Source organism: Onychomys torridus, chromosome 7, assembly GCF_903995425.1.
Source record: "Onychomys torridus chromosome 7, mOncTor1.1, whole genome shotgun sequence".
Lineage (NCBI taxonomy): Eukaryota > Metazoa > Chordata > Mammalia > Rodentia > Cricetidae > Onychomys > Onychomys torridus.
Window position 1 is genome coordinate 64,233,125 of NC_050449.1, and position 27,588 is coordinate 64,260,712.

The 27,588-nt window shown below is 40.7% G+C and overlaps 1 protein-coding gene across 3 annotated transcripts in view; it reads right to left on the reverse strand.

Annotated features, from left to right (window-relative positions):
- Mindy2 (MINDY lysine 48 deubiquitinase 2) overlaps positions 1-27,588 on the reverse strand; it is a 61,284-nt gene that overhangs the window by 19,597 nt on the left and 14,099 nt on the right. For 2 of the 3 annotated variants that reach the window (XM_036192253.1, XM_036192252.1), the window contains exons 3-5: positions 16,103-16,167; positions 9,850-10,008; positions 746-848 (exon numbers count right to left, since the gene is read on the reverse strand). In XM_036192253.1, the coding sequence (XP_036048146.1) occupies positions 746-848; positions 9,850-10,008; positions 16,103-16,167 (327 nt within the window). The remainder of the gene's footprint in view (positions 1-745; positions 849-9,849; positions 10,009-16,102; positions 16,168-27,588) is intronic. The other variant, XM_036192254.1, reaches the window with a different exon arrangement.

Here is a 27,588-nt window from a genome sequence, read left to right on the forward strand (position 1 = left end):
GGCTTCAAATCGCTTTACTCACTATTAACTGGAGCACATCTGAAAAATGTTATATATTTTTTAAGCAGAGTAAATGTAGATTTATTGAGGAAAAGTGGCAAAGAACTCGAGAATGGGAGGGGCTCCAAAGGAGGAAAACCCTGAAAAAATGATGACCTGTCTCTGTGACAGTGAATTTAATAATTTTAGTCAGTTACTTGTGCTCCAGAATGAGAATTTCATACTGAACTGCACTGAGACATGGTGGAAAATACATACACCCTCTTCAGGTAGAGGTTCAGGGTCAGTAAGCCCAGTAATAATCACTGGACGTGTGATCGTGCCAAAGCTGCAAGTGGTCCAAAGCCTTCTGTAGCACCCTGCCCTGACTTTACAGCCAGCGGAAGAGGGCTCTAGAAGAATCCTTCCCTGCATGTCTACAGATGCTTCTCTTTAATTCCTAAAAGAGCCACCACTTACAGTTTTTTTTTTTTTTAAAGATTTATTTATTTATTATGTATACAGTGCTGTGTCTGCATGGCCAGAAGAGGGCACCAGATCTCATTACAGATGGTTGTGAGCCACCATGTGGTTGCTGGGAATTGAACTCAGGACCTCTGGAAGAGCAGCCAGTGCTCTTAACCGCTGAGCCATCTCTCCTGCCCGAAACCACTTACAGTTTTAGAAATCCTATCCAAGAAATTTACAACTATGAAATAAATTTCAAGGCAAATTGTTTGACCAGGTATCAGCAGCACTCACCCACCTTCGCTAACCAACTGGCTGTTGTCTGACTGCTTACAGGAGATGATTTTCTCCACCAGTTGGTTGTAACTGCAGTTGCCAACAGCTTTTACAATGTCATCAATCTGGAAAACAAATGACTGTCTTACTAGCCCTGGCAAGATTAGAAACAGTGACAAAAACAATCCCATCACTTTGTAAGCCTCTGTCGTAACACAACACTAAATAGAAAGGCTTATGAGAATGTCAGTACAGAAGGCAGAACCCAGCAGTTTCTGTTTAACAGCTCAAGTCTAACACATGAAAACTACAGCACAGTTATATTTGAATTATGCAAAATGATAGTTCTTACATGCAACTATAAAGACTACAAAAATGCATAAAAAAGCAACTACAATACATGAGGTATTAAGGAGGAAAAATAAGAAAATCCAGGGGGTAGAGGAGAGATGATTTAGCAGTTAAAAGCACTGGCTGCTTTTCCAGAGGACCTGAGTTTCCTTTCCAGCACCTAGGTAGGTGCTCACAAATGTCCAGTTCCAGAAACCAACACCCTCTTCTGGTCTCCACAGGCATTACACACATGCAATACACAGACATATAGGCAGATAAAACATCCATGCACATCAAACAAAAATAGAAAAACCCAGTGTTCAGATAAAACACAGATGTTTTCAAACCGTGTGGTGGCACATGCTAAACCACCCTTCCACCTGTGACACTTTCACACTTATTTTACTTTTTTTTTTGAGATTGGGGGAGTCTTATAAATCTCAGGCTGGCCTCAAACTCAGAATGCCCATGCCATCTGCCCGTCACTTTTCTTTAATAATTTTGAGGCATTTCTTTTTCCTTAATATATATATATATCTCATCAACAGCAAAACACAAATCAGTTTTAATCTAGCCCACAGTCATTGTCTTTTTAAGTATTTTCGGAGGCCAGCATTAGTAACAAAGCAAGGCTTACCACAGAATTAGAAACAGAGATTGTTAATTATTTTCTTCTTTAACAATTAGCTCTAGATCCTTGGAAACCTTAATTTCATTAATTCTTCTAACTTCTGTTATTATTTCTGCAGAGTTTAGAAGATTTGAGTACCCAAAAGATCATGCTATTTGGTGATCATCAGTCACTTAGATTTATCTATGTTACATATAATATATCCAGTTTTTCTTTATATATAGTGATTTTGCTTCATGTCCAAATGCTTATTTATATTTATACTAATAAAGGTCTAGTGAGAGCAAATTACTAAAATACAATTTGAAAAAAAAAAAACTGCTTCATTTTTGAAAAGTGACTTTATAAGGACAGAATTATGGACTAGAGTTTGTTTTCTTCAGTTCATTGATGCCTTCCTATTATCATCTAGCCTGCACCTTTGCTTTCAAGAGGCCAGTTACAGGGGTGTGGTGGCGTGTATGTGAGACCTTAGCACTTGGGAGGTGGAGGCAGGTGGATTAGGAGTCCAAGGTGATTCCTCTGTTACAACGTAGTGAGTTTGAGGCCAGAATAGGATGTTTGAGACTCTGTCTCAAAACAAACAAACAAAAATTGGTTACCAATTAATCATTTGGCAATATCTTCTCAGTGTCTGAATTCTAGTGTCCATTATTCAGGTGACTATAGGTATTTATCTGCAAGATACTTTGCTCTTTTGAGACAAGGTCTCTCTATGTAGCCCTAACTGTCCTGGTACTCTCTATGTAAACGATGCTAGCCTCAAATCCAGAGAGATCTGTCTGCCTCTGTCTCCCAAATGCTGATATCAAAGGTGTGCATTACTACACCCAAGCAAGATAGCTATTTACAGACCACAGAATTAGAATTCAAAGAAGCATCCAGTTCTGAAGTTGTTTTTTTGTTTTTTTGTTTTTTTTTTCTGAGACAGGGTTCCTCTTGTGTAGCCCTGGCCATCCTGGAACTCATTCTGTAGACCAGGCTGACCTTGAACTCAGAGATCCCCCTGCCACTGCCTCCTCTGCACTGGGATTAAGGGCGTGCTCCACCACTGCCTGGCCTGGAAGGTTTGTTAAGCTTTTGTCTTTTCTTGTTCTCTTCAGATCAACAGGATTTGTTGGAAAGAAAGGGAGTGAAACAGACCTAGAGTACTGAGACTTCTCTTAGGAACCTCTGCCTAGACCAGAAGTACCCAATAAGCCTTCTCTGTACTACACTGAAGTTTGTTTTTTTCTGTAAGTATATTCTTCAACTGTATACTGGACAACTTACAGCTACACATACAAACAAATGATATGAATTTTGTTTTTAAGAACTCAGTCTACTGTTCCTCAGGCTGTCATGTGACTTACAAGAAGTGAAACTACCTGGTATTGATACCTGCCAGGATACATCCAGAATGTGTAAAATGCTGGGCATGGTTGACTTTTAGTGATATCCTCAGTGATAGAGTGCCAATCAAAACACAGATGTGGCTGGGCAGTGGTGGCACACGCCTGTAATCCCAGCACTCAGGAGGCAGAGGCAGGTGGATCTCTGTGAGTTCAAGGCCAGCCTGGTCTACAGAGCTAGTCCAGGACAAAACACAGATGTCCTTGTTAAAGTGAACTACCCCTTTATTGCCTTGAATACCAGTTGATTTTAGAAACGACAGGGATGGAGGGTATGGACAACCTCTGCCATGATGCCTCTCTTTCTCTATAGCTAAAGCAGGCACAATGCACTTTATCAGTTAATATTTATTAAGCACCTACTGTGTGATACACACTATTCTAAACATTGAGACATTAGATCCCCTAAAATAAGCATTTATTGGAAAATGGCAGTCAGTCAGGTAAATGAATAGGTAATAATTATAGTTATTAATAAATGATAAAAACATAGTAAAGGGAGATAAAATGGCTGAGAAGAGGGAGAGTAATAATTTTAGGTAGGGTATCTTTTACAAAATAATATTTGACAAGAACTTTTGAAATATAAAGAACCAAAAATGTGAAGACCTGGGAGAACAAGGTACTGGGAGAATAGCAGTCCCCAGGGAATAATCCAGTCAGTACAAAACTGAGCTGGCCTGAGAGTGGAGACTTGCTTGGCATGCACAGGGCTCTGGGTTCCATGCCAAGACCTGCAGCAACATCGGCAGCTCTGAGAGGAATGAACTGACCTGCTTAGCTAACAGAAAAACATCAAGTGTCACTGGGGTAGAGTAAGAATGTTGGAGAAAGGCAGGAAGTGGTATTAGGCAAAGTCTATAGCATAAAAGCCTGGATTAAATTGAGACAGGATTGCTGTGGATTCAAGGTCAGCCTGGTCTACATAGTGAATTCCAGGTCAAACTGGGCTATTATATAAGACTCTGTCAAAAAAAAAAAAAAAAGCCAACAAATACCCATCATGATTTCACCTTACTGTAATTATACTGGAGATTTAAGAAAATAAAATATTCATGTGCTTCCATTCGTTTGGCTATTTGTCTCTGTGCTTTTCCAATCTTGGTATCAACAATTCTTGCTCTTACAGTTCCTCCTATTTCTCGACAATTGGACTCCTGGAGCTCCACCTAGGGCCTGGCTGAGGATCTCTGCATCCACTTCCATCAGTTATTGGATGATAGTTCCAGCACAACTGTTAGGGTGTTTGGCCATCTGATCACCAGACTAGGTCAGATCAAGCTTTCTCTCGACCATTGCCAGTAGTCTTCAGTGGTTGTATCATTGTGGATTTCTGGGGACCTCTTCAGCACTCTGCCTATTCCTGTTCTCATGTGGTCTTCATTTATCATGGTCTGTTATTCCTTGTTCTCCCTTTCTGTTCTTGATCCAGCTGGGATCTCCTGCTCCCCTAAGTTTTCTTTCCCCTCGAACCTTGCCCTTCATTACTCCCACTGTCATCCAGGTTGTTCATGTAGATCTCATCCATTTCTCTGTCATTGGGCGATCCCTGTGTCTTTCCTAGGGTCCTGTTTTTAGGTAGCCTACCTGCAAACCTCATGGTGTCATTGTTTTTCTCTGCTGAGTAGTACTCCATTGTGTATATGTACCATATTTTCTTTATCCATTCTTCAGTTGAAGGGCATCTAGGTTGTTTCCAGGTTCTGGCTATTACAAACAATGCTGACATGAACATAGCTGAGCAAATGCCCTTGTGGTATGATTGAGCATTCCTTAGGTATATGCCCAAGAGTGCTACAGCTGGGTCTTGGGGGAGATGGATTCCCAATTTTCTAAGGAAGCGCCATATTAATTTCCAAAGTGGCTGTACAAGCTTGCATTCCCACCAGCAGGGGAGGAGAGTTCCCCTTGCTCCACATCAAATAGCCAAACGAATGGAAGCACATGAATTATTATGAACCAAAGGCTGTAGAGCCCCCAGCTGGAGCAGGCCCTCTGGATAAGTGAGACAATTGAATAGCTCGAACTGTTTGGGAGGCATCCAGGCTGTGGGACCTGGACCTATCCTTAGTGCATGAGCTGGCTGTTTGGAACCTTGGGCTTACACAGGGACACTTTGCTCAGCCTGAAAGGAGGGGACTTGACCTGCCTGTACTGAATCCACCAGGTTTAAATGAATCCCCAGGGGAGTCTTGGCCCTGGAGGAGATGGGAATGGAGGGGAGGCACTGGGGGGAAGGTGGGGGCAGGGGCAGGAAGGGGGAGGAACCCATGGCTGATATGTAAAATTAAAACACAAATATAATAAATAAAAAAGGAGAAAAAATATACATGTTTAAAAAAATTAATTAAATAAAATAAACAAAAAAGAAAATAAAAAAAGAGGTTACTTTACAAGTGAGTATCAAGACAATTCAGTAGGTCTTGAAGGATCTTTTCAGCAACTAACAGGGCAATGGGATACTGACAGGCAAAAGAATACGGTTAGGTCCTTTCCAGATACAGAAAAACTAATTCAAAATGCATCATATTCCTAAATGTAAACACTAAAACATATGTGAATTCACATTTGTGACTTGTGGTTAGGCGACCACACAAAAGACAAAATTAAAATAGATAAATTGGGTCTCATCAAAATTATACATCCTATCACTCAGGAGGATGCAAGGTAGATCTCTGTGAGCACAAAAGTTTACATGCATAGGCACATAAATAAAGAAGTAAGAAAGATCACATATTACATGTTTTCATTTACATGAAGTGCCCAGGATAGCTAAATCTTTACAGGCAAATCAGACTGGGAAAGTTACAAAGACTAGAGGCTGATGGCTAACAGATATAGAGTTTCTTTTCCTTTCTTTTCTTTTCTTTTCTTTTCTTTTCTTTTCTTTTCTTTTCTTTTCTTTTCTTTTCTTTTCTTTTCTTCTTCCTCTTCTCTTCTCTTCTCTCTTCTTCTTCTTCTTCTTCTTCTTCTTCTTCTTCTTCTTCTTCTTCTTCTTCTTCTTGTCTCTCTCTCTCTCTCTCTCTCTCTCTCTCTCTCTCTCTCTCTCTCTCAAAGATTTATTTATTTATTTATTTATTTTGGTTTTTCAAAGACAGGGTTTTTCTGGCTGTCTTGGAACTAGCTCTGTAGCCCAGGCTGGCCTCAAACTCAGAGATCCTCCTGCCTCTGCCCCTCAAGTGCTGGGATTCAAGGCGTGCGCCACCACCGCCCAGCTGAGTTTCTTTTCAAGATGATAAAACTATTCAAAAAATTGATTAAGGTGACAACTACACGTGAAATGTGCCAGAGCAAGGGAATATTCACATCCAACAACTCAAGTCCTCAAAATTAACTCAAAATGGGTCATAGACTTAAGTACAATAAATAAAACTATAGTATATTTGGCAAGGAAAACCACAGCAAGAAACAGTCAAGATTTAGAGCTAGAAAGAGTTGTTGGACTTATAGAGAAAAAAAATCAATGAACTAGGTTTCAATAAATCACTGAGTGATGGCTCAATAGTTAAGGACCTGAGTTTGATTCCCAGCACCTACATCATGTGACTAACAACCAAGCTCCAGGGAGCCCATACCCTCTTCTGGCTTCTGCAAGTATCTGCACATATGTGATACATGTATGCACACCCATACACAGAGACACATAAAAATTAAAGTAAAAACTCCTTGAAGCCAGGTATGTTAGCACACACCTGCAACCTGGTACTCAGAAGGCAGAGGCAAGAAAATTGCAAATTCTATATCAGCTCTGGTTATATATAGAGACCCTGTTTCAAAAAACTAAAAACACCAATATAATTAGAAAATTGGAGGGGAAAAAGGGAGGGAAAAAAGAGATTTTATAAGAGGATATACTAACAGCAAATAAGATTGGGAAAATATGTTCAACATCATTAATGGTTAAAAATGCAGGCATGGGGCTAGGAGATGACTCAGTACTACCATCCGAGGATGAGGGCCTGAGTTTAATCTTCAACCCTCATAGAAAAAGTTAAGCACAGTGGTATATGCCTGAAATCCTAGCACCTGGAAGGCAGGCAGGTGGAGCTCTGTGAGTTCCAAGCTAACCTGATTTATATAGTTAGACCCTATCTCAGGAAAAAAAAGAAAAGAAATAAAGAAACCAACCAAATAAAACAACTTTACACATAAGAAAGAAGCTGTTTCTTCCTTTGGTTCTTCCAAGACCGTCTCTGCACTCTATTCTAAAGCTGCCTCTTTACTTTCACTCAGCTTGACTAATGCATGGTAGTAAAGGACACTAGAGAGTGGGGGCAGCAGGCTAGGTCTTCCTGTCTATCTTGCTGCTATCCACACTTGGTAGTGACTGTATTCCCTTCTGGACTGTCCTCTCATGCTTCAGCAAGTGGTGTTGCTGGGATTTAACCACTGTCTTTTCAGAGTTCAGAGGAAATGGTTCCTGGCTGCAGATAGCTCTAAGATGCTTCACTATTCCTTGGTTGTTTCCCTTACCTTTGCCCACATCTTTCTAACTGAACTATTCTTAAAACTTTGTTTGGTTATGCTGGAGTGTGTCCTGCACTTCAAGTCAGGACCCTGGTATACTCAGCAAGAGACAGAATATAGATTATTAAATACTAGCAGTCACTGGACATACAGAAAGGTGCAGAATCCTTTCACACATTAGAATGATGAGGATATGGCAGTGGCCTTTAAAATAAAAGTCAGGGAAATTAGAAAATCTCTCTTTAATTTTATGCTCTTGACCAAGGAGAGGTCTGGCCTTTCCAGACTCCTGGGGTGGTAACCTCTATGCTCTTGGATTTCTCTAGTAACAAAACCAATGGTGCTATACATGGGAAAGCCTTCATGCTACACCTGCAGCTCACACTAGAGCCAGTGACTCATGGAGGCCCCCTTGAACAATGCGGCATCAAGTCTTGCTTCCTGGGATCAATCACACTGGCAATCAATCATAAAAAACTTGAACTCTGGAGGCTGAGTTCTAGGATTAGCAACGTTCTATGATACTGCCATACACCAATTCCAGGAGGGCAACATGCTTAGAGGACAGGAGCTTCCCAGGTAAAACCTTCCTAGATTCTGTCCTATGCATCTTCCCTTGGTTAATATGAACCTGTATCTGATTTCTCTTGTGTGCATCATTATAGTAATAAGCTGAATTATTTGCATGCAATGGTACACCTATAGCATGTATCTTAAATGGTCTTAATAAAATCAAACCCAGGGCCAGGTATTAGGGTGAATGCTGGAAGATCAGAGAAGCAGAATAAGCCACAGCCACCTCACCTCACCAGTTCCTCAGCTGATCCTGTTTCCTCAGACTGGAAGCCTCTGTGTTCTCATCCAAATGGATCTCAGCTGAACTGTGCTGCTAAAAGCCTAAAAGCTTAACAGGACTCTAGTTCCTGATCCTCACCTTTCTGCTTTCTGCCATCACTTCCTGGGATTAAAGGCGTGAGTCACCATGCCTGGCTGTTTCCACTGTGGCCTTAAACTCACAGAAATCCAGATGGATCTCTGCCTCCCAAGTGACAGGATTAAAGGTGTGTGTGTGCCACCATTTTCTAGCCTCTGTATCTAGTTTATTAGGGTGCACAATATTTTGGGGAACACATTATCACCACATACACCCAAGAAGGTTGTCTTAGTTAGGGTTTCTATTGCTGTGAAAAGACACCATGACCACAGCAACTTTTTTTTTTTTTTTAAGTTTTATTTATTATGTATACAGTGTTCTGCCTGCATGCCAGAAGAGGGCATCATATCTCATTACAGATGGTTGTGAGCCACCATGTGGTTGCTGGGAATTGAAGTCAGGACCTCTGAATGAGCAGCCAGTGCTCTTAACCTCTGAGCCATCTCTCCAGCCTCACAGCAACTCTTATAAAGGAAAACATTTAATTGGCAGCTCACAGTTTCAGCGGTTCAGTCCATCATCATCATGATGGGAACATGGTGGCACACAGGCAGTCATGGTGCTGGAGGAGTAGCTGAGAGTCCTACATCTTGCAGGCAATGACTGTGACACTGAGCAAAGCTTAAGCAAGAGACCTTAAAGCCTGCCTCCACTGTGACACACTTCCTCCAACAAGGCCACACCTACTCCAACAAAGCCACACCTCCCAATATTGCCATTTCCTTTGGAGGCCATTTTCTTTCAAACTACCATAAGGGTTCTAACAAACTATTCAATCTTAGGATATTTTGGAAAACTCTCTAAACTGCCAATTGATGTGAAAAGTGAGGGATTCTTTACTTGACTCTGCAGTCAAAGTCTTAAGCAGGTTGGGAGCCCTGGAAGACAGTGTCTATCTTGGTTTTGCTAATTCCAGGTCAAAGAGCAAGTATATTCATATTAAAATATATAAATTTAGATGAACTTTCCTGCATTTGTGTTTATGTGACTTTTTTTTTGGGGGGGGGCGGTTTTCAAGACAGGGTTTCTCTGTGTAGCTTTGCGCCTTTCCTGGAACTCGCTTGGTAGCCCAGGCTGGCCTTGAACTCACAGAGATCCACATGCCTCTGCCTCCCGAGTGCTAGGATTAAAGGCATGCACCACCACCGCCTGGCTGTGACTGTTGTTTTTATGTGTACAAGTGTTTTGCCTGCATGTATGTCTGTGTTCCAGTGGCGTGCCTGGCAGCTGTATGTGTCAAAAGAAAGCATTAGATTCCCTGGAACTGGAGTTACAGACAACTGTGACCTGTCTGCAAGAGTAGTCAGTGCTCTTAACCACTGAGCCATCTCTCAAGCCCCCTGTATTTACACAACTGAAACACTACTTACCTGAGGGTCTACTAACCACCCGTGATACAAAGGAATATCTAGAAGGTCGAAGACTATGCACTCTGGTGTGTACTCGAACACTCGCACCCCAGTGAACTTGACATTCACATCCAGGCCTGTCTGTAGTTTGTGCAAGATCGCCATCGCATCACTCATATTCTAAAAATACAAAGGGGAGAAGCAGAATTCAGTTGAGTAAGAACTACAATAAAAAAAAAAGTTGTATGTGCTGACAGGTGACATGAGCCTGTAGTTCCAGCAGGCTTCTCATTTGAGCCCAAGATTTCCAACCTAAGTAACACACCAAGATCCTGTTTCTTTTTTCTGTTTTCTTTCTTCTTCTTCTTCTCCTCCTCCTCCTCCTCCTCCTCCTCCTCCTCCTCCTCCTCCTCCTCCTTCTTCTTCTTCTCTCTCTCTCTCTCTCTCTCTCTCTCTCTCTCTCTCTCTCTCTGTCTCTCTCCCTTCCTCTCTCCCCTTCCTCTCTTCTTTTCTTTCTCTTTCTTTTTTCCAGACAGGGTTTCTCCATGTAGTTTTGGTGCCTGTCCTGGATCTCTCTCCGAAGACCAGGCTGGCCTCAAACTCACAGAGATCTGCCTCCTGAGTACTGGGATTAAAGGTGTGTGCCACCACTGCCCAGCTTAAAACCCTATTTCTTTAAAAAAAAAAAAAAGGAAAAAGAAAAGAAAGAAAAAAGTGAAAACTTACACTTTATCCATTATTCCCTGCTTCAACACTTTTATTTTCATTTTCTGATTTTATTTTATTCTTTTTTATTCTCTTATAGTCCTGCAGCACTAGGGATCAAATCCAGGGCTTTGTGCATGCTAGACAAGCCACATCTTCAGCCCCTTAACAGACTTTCATTAAGTACATACTGTGTTCCAGGCACTAATCTGAGTTCCAGTGATACAATAGTGAATATAACAGGTTTTCTCCTGTCAGGTAGTTAGCATGGTGCTACAAGAGAAAGCCATGTAAATGTACAACATGATACCAAGCATTAACAAGTAAAACTGAGCAGTAGGAGGTTGGGCAGAGTGGCAGGAAGTAAGGATCTATTTTCAGACTGGGAAATCTCTAGGAAAAGTCTGAAGTTTAAGGACTGCCACTTCAAGACCCAGGCTCAGCTCAACAACAGTTAAGAAGCAGTAGTGCAAATGTCTATGACATTATTATCAATGGTACAAGAAGGAACTCCTGTCACATGCTACGGCACAAATGAACCTTCAAGGATGTAATAAGCTCCCCAAAGAGCAGATGCTTTATGACTCTGTTCTATATTATTGTAAAGCAACCACAATGACTAGAACAGAAAGTAGAACGGAGGTCAGTACGAGTGAAAGTATGAAGTTATTGCTTGGGGGGTATAGAATTCAGCCTCATATGATGAAACAGTTCTAGAGCTCTCTCATATCTCAGTGTGAATGTAGTTAACACCACTAAATTGTACAATTGAAAACGATGGCTGATGAATGAAATCTTACGTGGTTTTACTACAATTTAAAAACTAGAAATGAGCTCTTGGGCTCTAAAAGGATACAGAAGAACTAACTACACATCACTAAATAACAGAAGCAGATCTGAAAAGACGGTGATTCCACACGTGGAATCTGGCACTGGTAACAGCTGACCTTGTGGAGACTCTAATCAGGGAGGGAGGAGCACCTAGCAGCACACAGTGAGACATTCTGGTAACTGGTGCTGTGTCACACCGGAGGGTACATTCCATCACACACTTGTCAAAAGTCACAGAAAGTGTGACACCAGAGGTGAAACCTAATGCAACCTATGGACTTTGGGTGACAATCCTGTGTCGATGTAGGGTTGTTAGTCTGAGAACTGAAGTTCCTAGAAGAAACCCACCACATGTTATAGATTCTTCAATGTTGACTGATTAGAACATGTAAACAGTTGGAATGTTGCACATCCGAAGCCCAAATTACCTTCAATCCCCTTAGTAGGCCATCAACCTTGTGACTATTAGGAAAAACCTTTAGAAGTTTGCCACTCTTCTAACCCTGCTGCCCTGGATGAGGCCTTCCTTGTGTGTGGCCAACACACTGCTTTGGTGTGGAAAGGTCATAATGAAGAGGCTGTATGCGCAGGCTGAAGGGGAACAGGAGGCACATGGGAACTGACGCTTTTCTTAGACTTGATTGTATGCTGAGTATACTGAACATGGGGGAAGGAAAAGGCCAGAAGGGAAAGAGGGGAGACGAGGAGAAAGAAAGGCCTCTTTGAAAACTAAGTTCTGGCCAGGCCATGGTAGCACACACCTTTAATTCCACACTTGGGAGGCAGAGACAGGTGGGTTTCTGAGCTCCAGGCCAGCCTGGTCTACAGAGCGAGTTCCAGGACAGCCAGGACTACACTGAGAAACTCTGTCTGGAAAAACAAACAAAAACCCCAAACCACACTAACAACAACAATAAAAACAATCCTAACGAAAGAACTGATACAAACAGGGCAGTGGTTGCGCATGCCTTTAATCCCAGCACTCGGGAGGCAGAGGCAGGTGGATCTCTGTGAGTTCGAGGCCAGCCTGGTCTACAGAGCTAGTCCAGGATAGGCTCCAAAGCTACAGAGAAACCCTGTCTCTAAAAACAAACAAACAAAAACAAAACAAAACAAAACAAAACAAACAAACAAACAAAGAACTGAGCATATTACAATATTTGCAGAATCCAGTAAGGGTAGATCTGAATAAATGGAAGAAGTTGTAGGTGAAGCCTGAGAGAGGCAGAAAACAGATCGCACAGTCTAACGCCCAGGTCAGAGTGGTAATGGTGCTTGCAGCACAAGTCTAACCACCAACTTCGTTGATGGAGCCCACATCTGAAAGAGTGAACTGCTTCCTGCAAAGTCAGCCTCTTGGCTTTCACATGCAAACTGTGCCACGTGTACATGGATGAATGTATTAATTAATGAATTAAAAATAAAAGTCACAAATCATTTTAGTGAAGATTATTTAAAAACCTGTTTTTCTGATAAAAGTCACAAATCATTTAGTGAAGATTATTTAAAAACCTGTTTTTCTGATTATTTTAACATTCAAGCCCGGCAGCGGTGGTGGTATACACCTTTAATCCCAGCACTCGAGAGGCAGAGGCAGGTGGATCTCTGTGAGTTCGAGGCCAGCCTGGTGTACAGAGTGAGATCCAGGACAGTCACCAAAACTACACAGAGAAACCCTGTCTCAAAAAAACAAAAACAAAAACAAAAAAACATTTAATATGAGAATAAACAGGCTACTTCTCATAGAACAAATAAAAACCAGTGCATGCTGTAATTCAAGCATTAGAGAGGTGGGAGCAGGAGGGTAGGAAATTCAAGGCCAGGATGGGCTCCATAGTAGACCAAGTCTTAAAAAACAGTAAACAATTTCCTACCAGTCAATACCATCAAGATTAGTAAAACTGATAATACAGAGAGACATTTATAAACAAAGATTAAAGAGACAATAGTTGGACAACTTCTTCCTAATTCCAAATTGATAATTATGGTATAAAATAAGAGTGAGGGACAGACGGCTGCTGATACCCTAAGAAGAGGTTACTATTGGATCCTTAAAGGTACTAGTAAAACTGTTTTAGATCTCCTCTCACAAGTACTTCTAGCATAAGGAAGTATTTTAAATTTAAATACAAAACAGACTTTTATTTATTTCAGATAGTCTTGCTATGTAGGCCAGGCCTTGAATTTTCAGTCCTCCACCTCTGCCTCCTGATCACTCAGATTACAATGGTGTGCTGTCACAGCCAACTTAAACCTAAGTATGTTTTACAAACACATTTGTGATCATTTAAAAATTTGTCAGGCTGAAGGTGCAGCCTGGTGATAGAGCCCTGACCTACCTGTGTAAGGCTCTCATTTAATACCCTACAACTGCAAAAATAAATGAGCGAAATAAAAAGAAAACCTGTTGTCATGCACACCGTGTTTTCTTAGCCTTGTCTATCTGACAAGGCTAGGAAGTGTGCGGTGTCAGCATGGTGGCTTTGGCAGAAGTTCACGTGAACATCCCAGGTCTGTGTTGGTCTTTCCAAATGTAGGTCTGATCATTTCAGCTCATATAAAGTCTCATTAAGAACAGGTGCCTGACCAAAAAACAGAACAAAACAAAACAAAAACAACAGGTGCCTGACACCTGTGAGCTTAAACCAGGTGCTCAGACCCAGCATGTAGCTTGCTACACACCATTCTTAAAGTAAATGGTAGCATGAACTAACTTCACCAATACTTTTTGTACTTATTTTAAGAACAGGGCAGTCTGAAAATTGTTTACTGTGGTTGGGGGAGGAGTGTATGGGTGCCACAACATGCATGTGGAGGTCAGAGGACAGCCTGAGGGAACCTGCTGTTTCCTTTCACCAAGTGGGCTCCAGGAATTAGGTTCCTTTACACACTGAATCATCTCAGTGGGATCAGGTATGTTTGCCTTAAGTCCTTATATATCCTCTGTCACTTGCAAACACTTGTCAATGGATCCTTAAGACCGTCAACAGAAGTAATACGATACTAGAATGACCAACCACTATTCTGAATTTGAGTTTTGATGTTATCCAAAAATGCCTCATTGAGTTCAGTAAGAAGTTATATAAACTTTATAAATGATATAAATCAAACCTTACCATGTCATACTTATAAAATATTATTTACTGGTTTTATGTGGACATCAGTCATGAAATGAGAAAGAGGACTCTGAAAGGGGAAGATGAAATCTAAAGGTGAGGGGAAAGAAAGAGAAAAAAAGACAGAATGGAACTGATGTGAAGTGAAAGTAGGAAGGGCTACTGGGGAGAAATGGGGCCAGAGGAGATGAAAGGCAGGAGAGGGTAACATAAGAACAAAGCATGCATGGAAAGTCTACAGTGAGACACATTATTTTATCTGCTAGCTTAAAAACCAATTAAAAACATAATTTAATGATTTTTATATTCTAGAAACTGATGTTAAGATTTCAGAGGAGGTTTCTACTTTTCTACTGCTAAGAACTGTTTGAAAATCACTGTTCTAAACTACAAACTCTCCTAGTAATTTTTGGGAGAGTTACTGATTTGTAAACCTAGGTCCTTGTGAGCTATGCTTCAATCTTCTCTAATACAATTTCAATCAGCACACAAAGTTGACTTCAGTTACAGATTGCCTATAATGCAAGATAGTGGTTTTTCAGTTGTGTAAGGACAAGATTATATGAACATTCAAATTCAAGAAACTTTGTAATTAGTCCCAGCACTTGGAGGCGGAGGAAGGAGGTTCTCTGTGAATTCGAGGCTAACCTGTTCTACATTGTGAGCTCCAGGCCAGCCAAGTCTACACAGTGAGATCCTGCCTAAATAAATAAATACAAAGATAAACTCTAAAAAAACCAGAAATGAATTTTGTTTTCTGTTGTGAATTTGCTCCTGATGACTGTTTTGTGAGAGAGGGTCTCATTGTGTAGTCCTGGTTGGCGTGGAAATCTATGCAGATCAGGCTTCACCATGCTCAGCTGGTCCCATATTTTAAAAGTTGCTTGTACAGTGAGAATGAATCCCCAGTGATATTCATTTCCTCCCCAGGTGACCCATCCTTTCACAAAAAGAAGCTAATTTCTTTTTCCTTCCTTGTATTGACAAATACAAAGAAAACTGAAGACGATAAAGCTTGCTTCGGCAACTTTGAACCTACCGTGCCTTCATTACAGAGCAGGATCTCTAAAGAACATACCAAAAATGAGGCTGTGTTGAAAGTAAACAACTGCAGAATGTGTCCTGACACCTCAGCCAGCATTTACTCAACCTTATCTTAAACATAACTTGAGGACTGGTTGAATGTTTATCTGGGATGTACAAGGTACTGAATTCAATTCTCAGCACTGGAAAAAAATGATAATAATTTAAATGAAACAAGAAAAGATAAATCAATGACAAATTCACTTGAGAATAAATTTTCAAGAAAACTGCCAAGTTATTCTGTACAGATTTATAAGATGATATAGATACATTATTAGCATATAAATTCATAAAAACAGGAATCTAAAAATTACAGCTTCTGAACCAAATATGGCTCTGAGCTAAGATTTTTTTTTTTTTTTACATTTTTAAAGGGTAGTTAAAAAAAAAAGAAAGAATAGCAATAGATTTGAACGTATGTGACTGGCAAAACCTAAAACATTTACTCTCCAGTCCTGTATAGAAAAAACTTCAAACCACAGACAATGTATATTTGTAACACAAAATTACATATTTTAATATAAAATCATGTTTATTACCTGTTCATAATTTACACGTTGAATTTCTGAAATTTCTTTTGGCTTTGCCTCAAGCATGTAATCCCCTGTAAAAAGAAATTATAAATTGCCTTTTAAAAAATATTCTTTCTGCTTATAAAATATTTTAACTATAAAATTTTAAACATTGTGGCAACAGGTTGCTCATGAAGTTGACCCCTCAGTTCTACCCAGAGAACATCAAAATTAACTATTCACCTTACATAGCTTTCAATGTACACATACAATGCTCATGAATGCTTATGAATTTCCCTTCCCTCTCTTCCTTTCTTCCTTTTTGTGGCACTGTGGATTGAACCCAGGGCCTTATTCATGCCAAGCAAGCACTCTACTCATTCTCCAGCCCCTTTTAAACTAGTGTGTGTGTGTGTGTGTGTGTGTGTGTGTGTGTGTGTGTGTGTGTGTGTGTGTTTCCTGCATGCATATCTGTGTATGATAAGTGTGCCTGGAGCCAGGAGGGTATTGGTTGGTGTTCCTGGAACTGTAGTTACAGAGGGTTGTAAGCTGCCATGTGGGTGCTAGGAATCAGACCCACATCCTCTGTAAGAGCAGAAAGTGCTCTTTACCACTGAGCCATCTCTCTAGACCTTCTTTTTGTCTTTGAGATAAAGTCTAACTAAGTTGCCCAGGTTGGCTGGACCTTGTTCTGTAGCTCAGGCTGGCCTTGACTAGAGATCCTCCTGCCTCAGCCTCTTGAATAGATTTACTGGCCTATGCCACCAGGCCTGACTTGAATCTTTTTTATTTTCCATTTTACAATATATATTGAGCATCTTTCTATGACCTATAGCGATCCCAAAGAATGCACCAACTTCAATTGCTATAAATAAGTTGGCTACTTCTCCAATGATTTCATAAACCACAGATGCTACCAATCTGCCACTGAAGCACCCTAGTCACTGCTATCATTTTTTAATGAATGTATAACTTTTCAATATATGTGGCACCTTAAAAAGGTAGGGCACAGGTTGGGGATTTAGCTCATTGCCTAGCAATCGCAAGGCCCTGGGTTCGATCCTCAGTTTAAAAAAAAAAAAAGGTAGGGCACAATTTTAGTATATATCTGTCTTTCTCTCTGAATGTACGCGCACACGCGTGTACACACACACACACACACACACACACACACACACACACACACGTCTCTTAAAATTTTATTTATGTGTATGGGTGTTTTGCCTGCATGCATCTGTGCATCATGTATGTGCCTCAGAGGCCAGTAGAGGGTGTCAGATCCCCTGGGACTGGAACTACAGACAGCTGTGAGCTGTCTCCAGGCGGGCACAATTGAATTGGGTCCCCTGGAAGCACAGCTATTGCTCTTGGTTTTTTGTTTCTTTTAGACTATGGCCAGGAACTCACAGAGATCTACCACTTCCGTCTCCCAAGAGCTAGAATAAAGACATGCCATGCCATACATGACTTACATTTTATTTTTATGTAAAGATTGTGGAGTTCTTGTGTATTGAACCTAGGGCCTTGAACATACACTAAGTATGTGCTCTACCACAGAACTACAGCCCCAGTCTACATATTACCTGTGAAATTACTAACTGAATATGCCTTTTTCTTTAAATTATCAGTGTAGTTATCATCACTTTATTGAGTTGTAAAAGATTTTTTACATTTTTACCACATTTCTATGTATTTAGTGTGTGTGCACATGTGGAAGTCAGAGAACAAGGTGAGGGATTCAGACCCCTCCTCCCACCATGGAGGTCTTGGGGACTGAACTTAGGTGGTTAGGCTTGATGGCAGGTGCTTCACTCACAAAGCATCTCACTGACCCTAAAAGCTCTTTCAGAATGAGAAGAATCAGCACAATCTCTGTGATATATTTAGTAAGGACTTTTTCCTATAGTTTTTCTTTTTTCTTTTTTTTCTTTTAACACTTCATGACAGTTTGTTGTTTGTTTGTTCTATTTTTCCTGAATGGAAATAGCTATGTAGATTCTGGATTGGATGCTATGTTCAGAAAGATCTCTACCTCTTTAGAGCTTACAGATATTCAAATATGCTTTCTTTAACCTTTGTGTGCTCCCTTTTAAATGTTTAAATCTTTCATTTTAAATGGAATTTATTTTGATAGAAACAGTAAGATATGGAACTAGCTTCTTACTCAAGTAGCTAACAAGTTAACAAAATTATTTTGCTGTAACCTCTGCTTCCTACTTTGAATAAACTTATAAAGACTACACCGAATATTCTCTTAAGCTTTGCAACTCTGAAAGCAAAAGAATTCCTATAGATATCAATCTTTATTTTAAGACAGTTACACCTGCAATGACTTAATTTACTTATACAGAAGAACTTCAAAAGTACTAAAATAATTGCTTTATGGAATAGCATATGCAATTTTAAAATTATATAGATTGTTTTGTCTGTACTGGGGAATGGATTCTGGGTCTTATGTATTTAACAGTTTCATCTTTGAAATGCTTCTATTTAGTCCAGGCTGCCTCAAAATTATGATATTCTGAATGCTGGGATTACATATATGTACCATGAAATCTGGCTAGGTTGAGATTTTGATGTAAAATTTAGCTGAAAGCAAATTTAACTGTGAGCAAATGATATATGTATTTATTTATATATATAAATTATATATGTATATATTTTTAAATATACATATTTATTTGGGTAATGGGGAATGTGAGTGGTCTGCTTGAACCCTGTATTTCATTTGTGTTCCATGTTTATTTTGATCATGTTTATTTTGTACGTGCTTTCCTAGCTACCATGTTACGTGTTAGTTGTTCTGGGATGTGGAACATCATATGAGACAGTTTTACATGATGTGCTTACAGACACAAAAGCTTGGGCACTAAAGACAAGATTCTCTTGATATTTATAACTTTTTTATATATCCTTCCATATCTAATGTATTTACTGACTCATTTTCTTGTTTGTTTTTTCTGTGTTCTTGAAACAGGGTCATATTTGTAGGCCAGGCTAGCCTTGAAATCATGATTCTCCTGCCTCGGTCTCTCCAATGCTGGGATTATAGGTGGGCTCCACCACACCTGGCTGATTTATCTCAATGAAGAAAATATGACAGAGTAATGAGATGTCCCTTCTATAATTAGAATAAAAACACTACAGCTTTTATCATTGTGCTCGCTACTGCTCCCTCTAAGGACAGCCAGCCTCCATGTTGTAAAGCTCCTCATGCAGAGGTTCCTATGGCCAGCAGTCATCAGGTAACTAAGGGCTTTAGTACCACAACTCAAGAGAAACTGAGACCTGCCAACAACTATATGTGTCAATAGCCACCAATTCTCCACAGCTGCACATTCACCTCAAGTGGCAGTGCTGGTGGGCACCATGCTTTCAGCCTCCTAAGACCTTGAGTAAGGCTGTCACCCAGATTCCTGACCCAACAATACTGTAAAATAACAAATGATTATTGTTTGGGATGATTTATTACATAGCATAAGATAACTAGTGTAATAGGCACACAATGCTGGAACCATGCAGTTTAGGGAGAATTTGTAATATAAGAATCTGATTGGTCTTGTGTGTGGATACAATGGAGATCAAAACCGGAGCTTTGTTGAGTGCTAAGGTATGCTCTACCACTGAACTAAACCTAAGCCCTTATAATCAAATCTTTTTAAAAAGAAGAAATTATCAAGTGGTGGTGGCGCACACCTTTTTTTTTTTAAAGATTTTTTTTAAAAATTATATTTGGGTTTTAATTTTACGTATCAGCCATGGGTTTCCCTGTCCTCCCCTCCTGCCCCCACCCCTACCTTTCCTCCAGCCCCTCCCCTCCATTCCCATCTCCTCCAAGGCCAAGACTCCCCTGGGGATTCAGCTCAAACTGGTAGATTCAGTACAGGGAGGTCCAGTCCCCTCCTTCCAGGATATTAGATGTAAAACAAAGATGATTAGCCTGCTACTCACAACTCCAGGGAGGCTACCTAGAAAACAGGACCCTAAGAAAGGTGCACGCCTTTAATCCCAGCACTCGGGAGTCAGAGCCAGGCAGATCTCTGTGAGTTCGAGGCCAGCCTGGGCTACAGAGTGAGTTCCAGGAAAGGCGCAAAGCTACACAGAGATACCCTGTCTCGAAAAACAAGCAAACAAACAAAAAACAAATAAGAAAAAGAAATTGAACTTCTGAAAAAGCACCTTTCAGTTTTAGATACAGAAATAAATTATCTCTTAAGATTACACTTTTATTTAGATTATCACACTCTAGTGTTTGTACTTACTTTAAAAACATCATTTACATAAAAGGTGCTTCTTTTCCACAGCTCTGGAGCTGACAGAGACATGACTGCCAGCTCCAGGACAGCCTGGACCACATAGCAAGACCTCGTTTCATAAAACAGAAGTATTTCTTTTCTTCTTCTTCTTCTTTTTTTTTTTTTTTTTTTTTTTTGTTGTTTTTTGTTTTTGTTTTTGTCTTTCGAGACAGGGTTTCTCTGTGTAGCTTTGGAGACTGTCCTAGAACTCGCTTTGTAGACCAGGCTGGCTTCGAACTCACAGAGATCCGCTTGGCTCTGTCTCCCGAGTGCTAGATATTTTTGCCTTTTTTAAAGTTTTATTCCATTTTTAAAATTATGTGTGATATGGCTAGAAAGATAGCTAAGCAGTTAAGAATGTATATTAGTCTTGCAGCAGAGCTGAGCTTGGTTCCTGCACTCATGTCAGGCAGCTCACAACTGCCTGTAACTCTAGCCACAGGGGATCCAATGCTGTCTCCTGGCCTCCATGGGCACTGTACTCATGAGCACATGTGTATGTGTGTGACAGTGCACAAGTATACACACACATACTTAAAATTTAAAAATGTTATGTGAAGATACATGCATGTGAGCATGGGTGCCTGCAGAGGCCAGAAGAGGGTGTCAGGTATGGAGTTACAGATAGCTGTAAGCCACTTGACATGGATGCTGGGACCTGAACTCAGGTCCTTTGGAAAAGCAGTATATGATCTTAATCTTAACCATTGAGCGATCTCTCCAGCCTCTTATTTTTTTATTTTTTATTTATTTATTTATTTTTTTGCTTATTTTGAGAGAGGTGCTCATTATGTAACCCAGGCTGGTCTTGAACTTGGGATTCTCTTGCCTACCTCTTCTGCAATACAGGGACTACATTATGCACCACTCTGTCCAGTGTATTTCTTTTGTGTGTGAAAACATGAATGTGTGGAGGCCAGAGGTCAGTCACTACTGTTGATACTTGTGAAGCCTCTACCTTGAGTTTTGAGACAGGGTTCCTCACTGGGGTCTAACATGTACCCATCAGGCCATGATAGTTGGCCAGGGAGCTCCAGGGAGCTGCATGTTTCAGTCTCTCCAGCACTGGAATGACAAGTGGTATTACCATTCCTAGCTTTTTCACATGCATTCTTGAGGCTCAAACTGGTGTCCTCATGCCTGTATTGTAGGCACTTTACTGAGCATGTCCCCAGAACTCTCAGCATATTTGTTGGAAATCAAATCCATTTTTGTCGTGATTTAAAATAAATATTAGGACAAAGATGCATTACTCTTTAAAAACTAATAATTTGGTTGTACAAAAACTGTATTTCGGGGTTGGGAATTTATCTCAGTGGTAGAGTGCTTGCCTAGCAAGTGCAAGGCCCTGGGTTCGGTCCTCAGCTCTGAAAAAAAATCTATATCTATCTATCTATCTATCTAATCTCTCTCTCTCTCTCTCTCTCTCTCTCTCTCTATATATATATATATATATATATATATATATATATATATATATATATATGTATGTATTTCTTATTCTTAAAAATAGAGAAATCTCTTTTTCCATAGAGACTAAATCAAGAATAAAGTATAACAAAGAGTAGAATGAAATAAATGCTTGAATCTCAAGTGGTTTGGGAAACAGATAAAGAAGCTAGTCAAGCTTCTAAACAGCCTTTGGAAGGAGCTGTCTAAAGTAGGTTCAGAACTTGGCAAGGCAGATCTCTCTCTTCATATGCAAAAGCAATGAGCCTTTATTGCAAGCTCGAGCTTAGGCTCTCTATCCATTCCGACAGAGCGACTGGATCAGGGAGCACCTTGAGCTCAGTTGAGGCAGGGTTTTTAAGGAGTAAAGGATGAGAGGGTAGAGGAACTCCAGATTCAGATGGGGGTTGAACTCCTGATTGGGCAGGAGTGGGGCAACAGAAGTCTTGTCAAACAGGGACTGGTACTGGCGTTGCTGCAAGAAAATTGGCAACCTATATACAAGTAATGTAAGTTATCCTTAATGTTGTAGCGCATTTAGCATTGTTTGTCTCAATTTTGATTGGTCCACCACAGAGTACAGTTTTTGGCTTTTCCTGGTTATTGTAAGGATGAAGCCTAGTCTCAGTATTGCCTGCACACTGCCATGTCCCATCACAGTGATAATGGACTATACTTCTGAAACTGTAAGCTAGCCCCAATTAAATGTTTTCCTTTATAAGAGTTGCCATGGTCATGGTGTCTCTTCACAACAACAAAAAACCTAAGACAATAACAGAACTGAAGAAATCTTTGTGAGCTTCATAGGCAGATCAAACAAGTATAGCACGACTAGACCTAGATTGGATGTGCAGCTCAAAGACCTAGGAAAATGGCAGCATGGTGTATTCCTGAGGAGGCCTAATTTAACATTAGTGCAGCCATGACATGCTGCAGACTAACAATAGTGAAACTAGGCTTTCTCTCTCTCTCTCTCTCTCTCTCTCTCTCTCTCTCTCTCTCTCTCACACACACACACACACACACACACACACACACACACACACACACTTAAAATAAAATTTAAAATGTTTCATGTGTATAAGTACATGTGAACATAGGTGCCTGCAGAAGCCAGAAGAGGGTGTAGGTCTGGAGTTCCAGGCAGCCGTAAGCCAGTTAAAATGGATGCTGGGACCTGAACTGATAGGTGAGCAAGCGCTCTGAAGGGAAAGAGGGTTGGCACTGCAGCTGGGCAATAGAACACTTTTCAAGCATATGCAAGGCCCCTGTGAAATAGCTGAGTCAATGAGTGGGTTTTTTAATTGGGTTATTTTAAAAGATGAATATTTGTTCTAGAAGAAAATATGTCTGGTAACTAGCAAGATTATAAAAAATATCCCACCGGGCAGTGGTGGCGCACACCTGTAATCCCAGCACTCAGGAGGCAGAGGCAGGTGATCTCTGTGAGTTTGAGGCCAGCCTGGTCTACAAAGCAAGTTCCAGGACAGCCTCCAAAGTTACAGAGAAACCCTGTCTCGAAAAACCACACACACACACACACACACACACACACACACACACACACACTATTCCAAGTTATATAATGTGTGGTTTCCTATAAAAGACTGTAGAGATGTATATATGCACACATATCTATGTGTGTGTTTATTTACTTTTTCTAGTATGAAGGGTAAGATCTAGTACCTCATACTTGCTAGACAATGGCTTACCACTGAGTTATATCCCAGCCCCTTGAGATTTTAAGTAGGATGGAGGATGAAATTGATGCTTTCAGAAGAGTATACCAGTATAAGTTAACCTAGAGGGCAGAAGAATGACAAGAATTCACAGCCTCTGAAATATCAGTGCACAGAGAAAGTATTTCAAAGAAAGCCCCCAATTAGAATTTGCTACTAAGAAGCTATTCCAGGCAACTGAAAATCAAGAAACAAAACCCAATATTTACATTAGGCCAACAATGGAATCTGGCAAGTAGTTAGTTTAGCCCAGATGATCTTGGAAAAGAAGCCATAGTTAACTGCAGTCAAAATTAAAATGTTTTAATACAGGTATATTTTTATAGTTTATTTGTATTAAAAGGGTAATTTTTTAAAAGCACAACAATACCATCATACCAACTATTTTTCTTTACTATACCTTACTATACTTGTGTCATCATCTTACTACTAGGGATAGTTGTAGTCACAACATTCATCCCAGCTGTGTAAGATCTTAAAAACAAACATTTATTTATCTGGGAGGTGATATATGGAGGTAGAGGACAATTCACAGGAGTCAGTTATTTCTCCCACCACTCAAATTCAGATCATCAGGCTTGGTAGCAAGTGCCTTAATTTGCTGAATCTGTATTTTCTACCTCACTTCTTTGTTTTTTTTGAGGCCAGGTCTCTCACACAGCCCAGGCATGTACCACCTTGTGGATGTATTGTGTCCCCCAATATACTGTGTCTCCCAATAAAATTTACCTGAGGATCAGAGGGAAAAACCAGCCACTATCTTAACATAGAAGTCAAGCAATGGTAGCACATGCCTTTAATCCTATCACTTGGGAGGCAGGGATCTGTCTGGATCTCTGTGAGTTCAAGGCCACACTGGAAACAGAGCCAGGTATGATGGCACATGCCTTAAATTCCAACACTAGTTAATCATGGAGGTCTGGAGGTCCTGGAGACAGACAGGAAGTGACAGAGCTAGGCAGGAAGAGGAAGTGATGTAGCTGGGCTGAGAGAGCAAATGAGAGAACAGAACAGAAAGAAAGGCCTATTAGTGTGGGTAGACAGGAAGTAGCTTGCTTGGGAAGCTGTGGAGTTGGTGAGGTGAGGTCAGCATGTGGTTGTTCCTATTCCTCTGATCTTTCTCAGGCTTTAACCCCAATTTCTAGCTCTGGGCCGTTTAGCAATTCGTCTACACCACCTCATTCAGCTAGTTCCCACCCTATTTTATTAGATTTCTCAACACTGCCTAGGCATCTACATGCTATGTTCCTTTCTCTATGTCAAATACTTGAACAAGCTACAGCTGTGTTTGGCCCCTTCTTACCTAGGAGCAGCAATTTACAAAAGGAAAGTCATTTGCTTTTCCTTCAACCTTTGCCAGGCAAAATTCCCATTTTTGTTGGCTGTGATAGTACCTGCCTGTAATCCCAGCATTTGCAGCCTGAGGCAGGGGGAATTGTGAATTAGAGGGCATCTTAGTTTACACAGCAAGATCTTATCTCAAAATCAATTCAGTAAATAAAGAAATAAAAATTCCAAAAGCTGAGTGTGCATGCTTGTCATCTCAGCACTGGAGAGGCAGGAATGGGGATTCTTGGGGCTTACTGGCCAGCCTATCCTACTTGGCACACTTCAGGCCAGTGAAAGATGCAGTATCAAAACAAACAAACAAACAAACAAACAAACAAACAAGACATATCTGAGGAATGACATCTGAGTTTGTCCTCTGGCATAGACTCACGTGTACCTGCACATGTGTATATTTACACATAACAAATACACACAAAATTCCCATCCTTTGGGGCATCTCACCTAGATGTTAGGAAAACAACTAATGGTTTCTCTTATAATCCTTCTACTTCTGTTTGCACCTTAACTCAAGTATTATAACATCCCATGCTGGCAAGATGGCTCAGCAGGTAAAAACACTTAGCCCTACAAGCCTGATGACTTAAGTTTGATCCATGGAACCCCTCCCTGACCTCCACATTGGCAGTGAAGCTAGTGCGCGCACGCGCGTGTACACACACACACACACACACACACACACACACACACACCATTTAAAGGACAAAAACTCTAGCTCCTCCACAGATCTGGACTAATCTCAAGAGGAGACAATCCAACTATTAGGACAGGAAGCCACAGTCTGACAGGACTGACCCTAAGTGGATGATTTTCCATGGACTCTGCCCACTTCCCATTCCTTCTTCCTTTCCTCTGGATCACTGTTGTGCTGTTCTTAGCAGCTAAGTCCTTGCACCCATGACCCCCAAACCTCTGCTACCCTGGATGTAGATTTTTCTTTTCTCTCATCTCATAATCTGTGTGTGCACATACATGCCATAGGACACATGTGAAAGTCAGAGGACAACCTTCAGAAATGGAGTCTCTTCTTTATTGTGCGTTCTAGGGAACTGAATTCAGACCATCAGGCTTAGACATCAAGAGCATATTACCCGCTGAGCAGTCTTGCCAGCCCTAGCTACTTCATCATTTTTTTCTCCCTATTAAAATTCTCTGTGATGTATCTGACTTCTTGACGGCTTTACTAGCTAAGAGATAAGTTAACATACCAAGATGTGCTAATTATTTACTTTTTCTATCTGAGATTTTCTTCTGATATTTATGCAGTGAAAATGACTTATGCAGCCACATTGAAGACCATTGATGACACTTCCAAACACCTCCATGGGGTATTTTCCTGCTCGGTAAATACATTTGCTAATAAAGAAAAAGACAAGTAAGAGTAATCTCAAACACTGTCATGCGGGGGCTGTGCTGATGCCTCTCTTGCCAGCATGTGGCTGGCCAAGGCAAGAAAATCTCGGAGTCCAGGAGTTTAGGAGTATGGCCAAAGATCTAAGACCTCTGAGATGTGATGGAGAAAACAAGTCCAAGAACCCATGAGGTGGAAGAAAGAGCTGGAGAGAGCCAATGGAAGATCCGTTCTAGCCCTCACTGGGTTTAACAGGAGTTAAAACTGGTGTGAGTTCTTTAGATAGAAAAGCTTTTCATCTTTATCTTGGACTAACTAGTGGTAAAAGAGCCAAGTACATTAGGCTTATGACAGAATTGGTGAGGTTGGATGGATCCCCTACCCTGCCCAAGTTCCTGTGATAAAATGTCACATTTTGTAACCTGTTGTACTCTGGATGTGAAGCATTTTTGCATAGCATTGTGGTACTGTATGTTTTGTCCTGGTTTATAGTAATGCCTCCTCCCATCATCCAGAGTTGGCTGCAGAACCCATATAGCTGTGAAGACTTGCCTTTGCTCTGGTAAGCTGCTTTTCAGTTATGTATGAACATCTCAAGAGGTCACTTCTTCCTTTAAGGCTTTTTCTTTTCTTTCTCTCTTTTTTTCTTTCTTTCTTTCTTTTTTTCTTCTTTTTTTTAATGTAGAGCTGAGGATCGAACCCAGGGCCTTGCACTTGCTAGGCAAGCGCTCTACCACTGAGCTAAATCCCCAACCCCTCTCTCTTTTTTTTTTTTTAAGACAGGGTTTCTCTGTGTAGCCCCAGGCTGTCCTGGAATTTGCTCTGTAGACCAGGTTGGCCTCAAACTCAGAGATTTGCCTGCCTCTGTCTCCAGAGTGCTGGGATTAAAGGCATGTGCATGTGAGTACAGATGTCTGCAGAGGCCAGAGGTGTTAGATCCCCTGAGCTGGAGTTACAGACAGTTGTGGGGCACTTGCTATAGGTGCTGGGAACTGAACTCTAGGTCCTTTGCAACAGCAGCAAAGTGTCATTAACCACTATGCCATCTTTCCAGTCCTTCACCTTATTTTTTGATCTCTTATATTAAGATCCCTCACTGAATCTGGAGCTCACCAATTGGCTAAATTGGTTGACCAAGAAGCATCAAGGATTCTCTTGCTTCTACCTTCCATGTAGTACAAGCACATACTGCTACACTCAGCTTTTACATGAGTACTGGGATCCAATGTCCAGGTCCTCATGCATGTGCAGTAAGCATTTTATCAACTAAGCCATCTTCACAGCCCTTGACTGACTAACTAGCTATATATATAAGTTTTTGTTTGTTTGTTT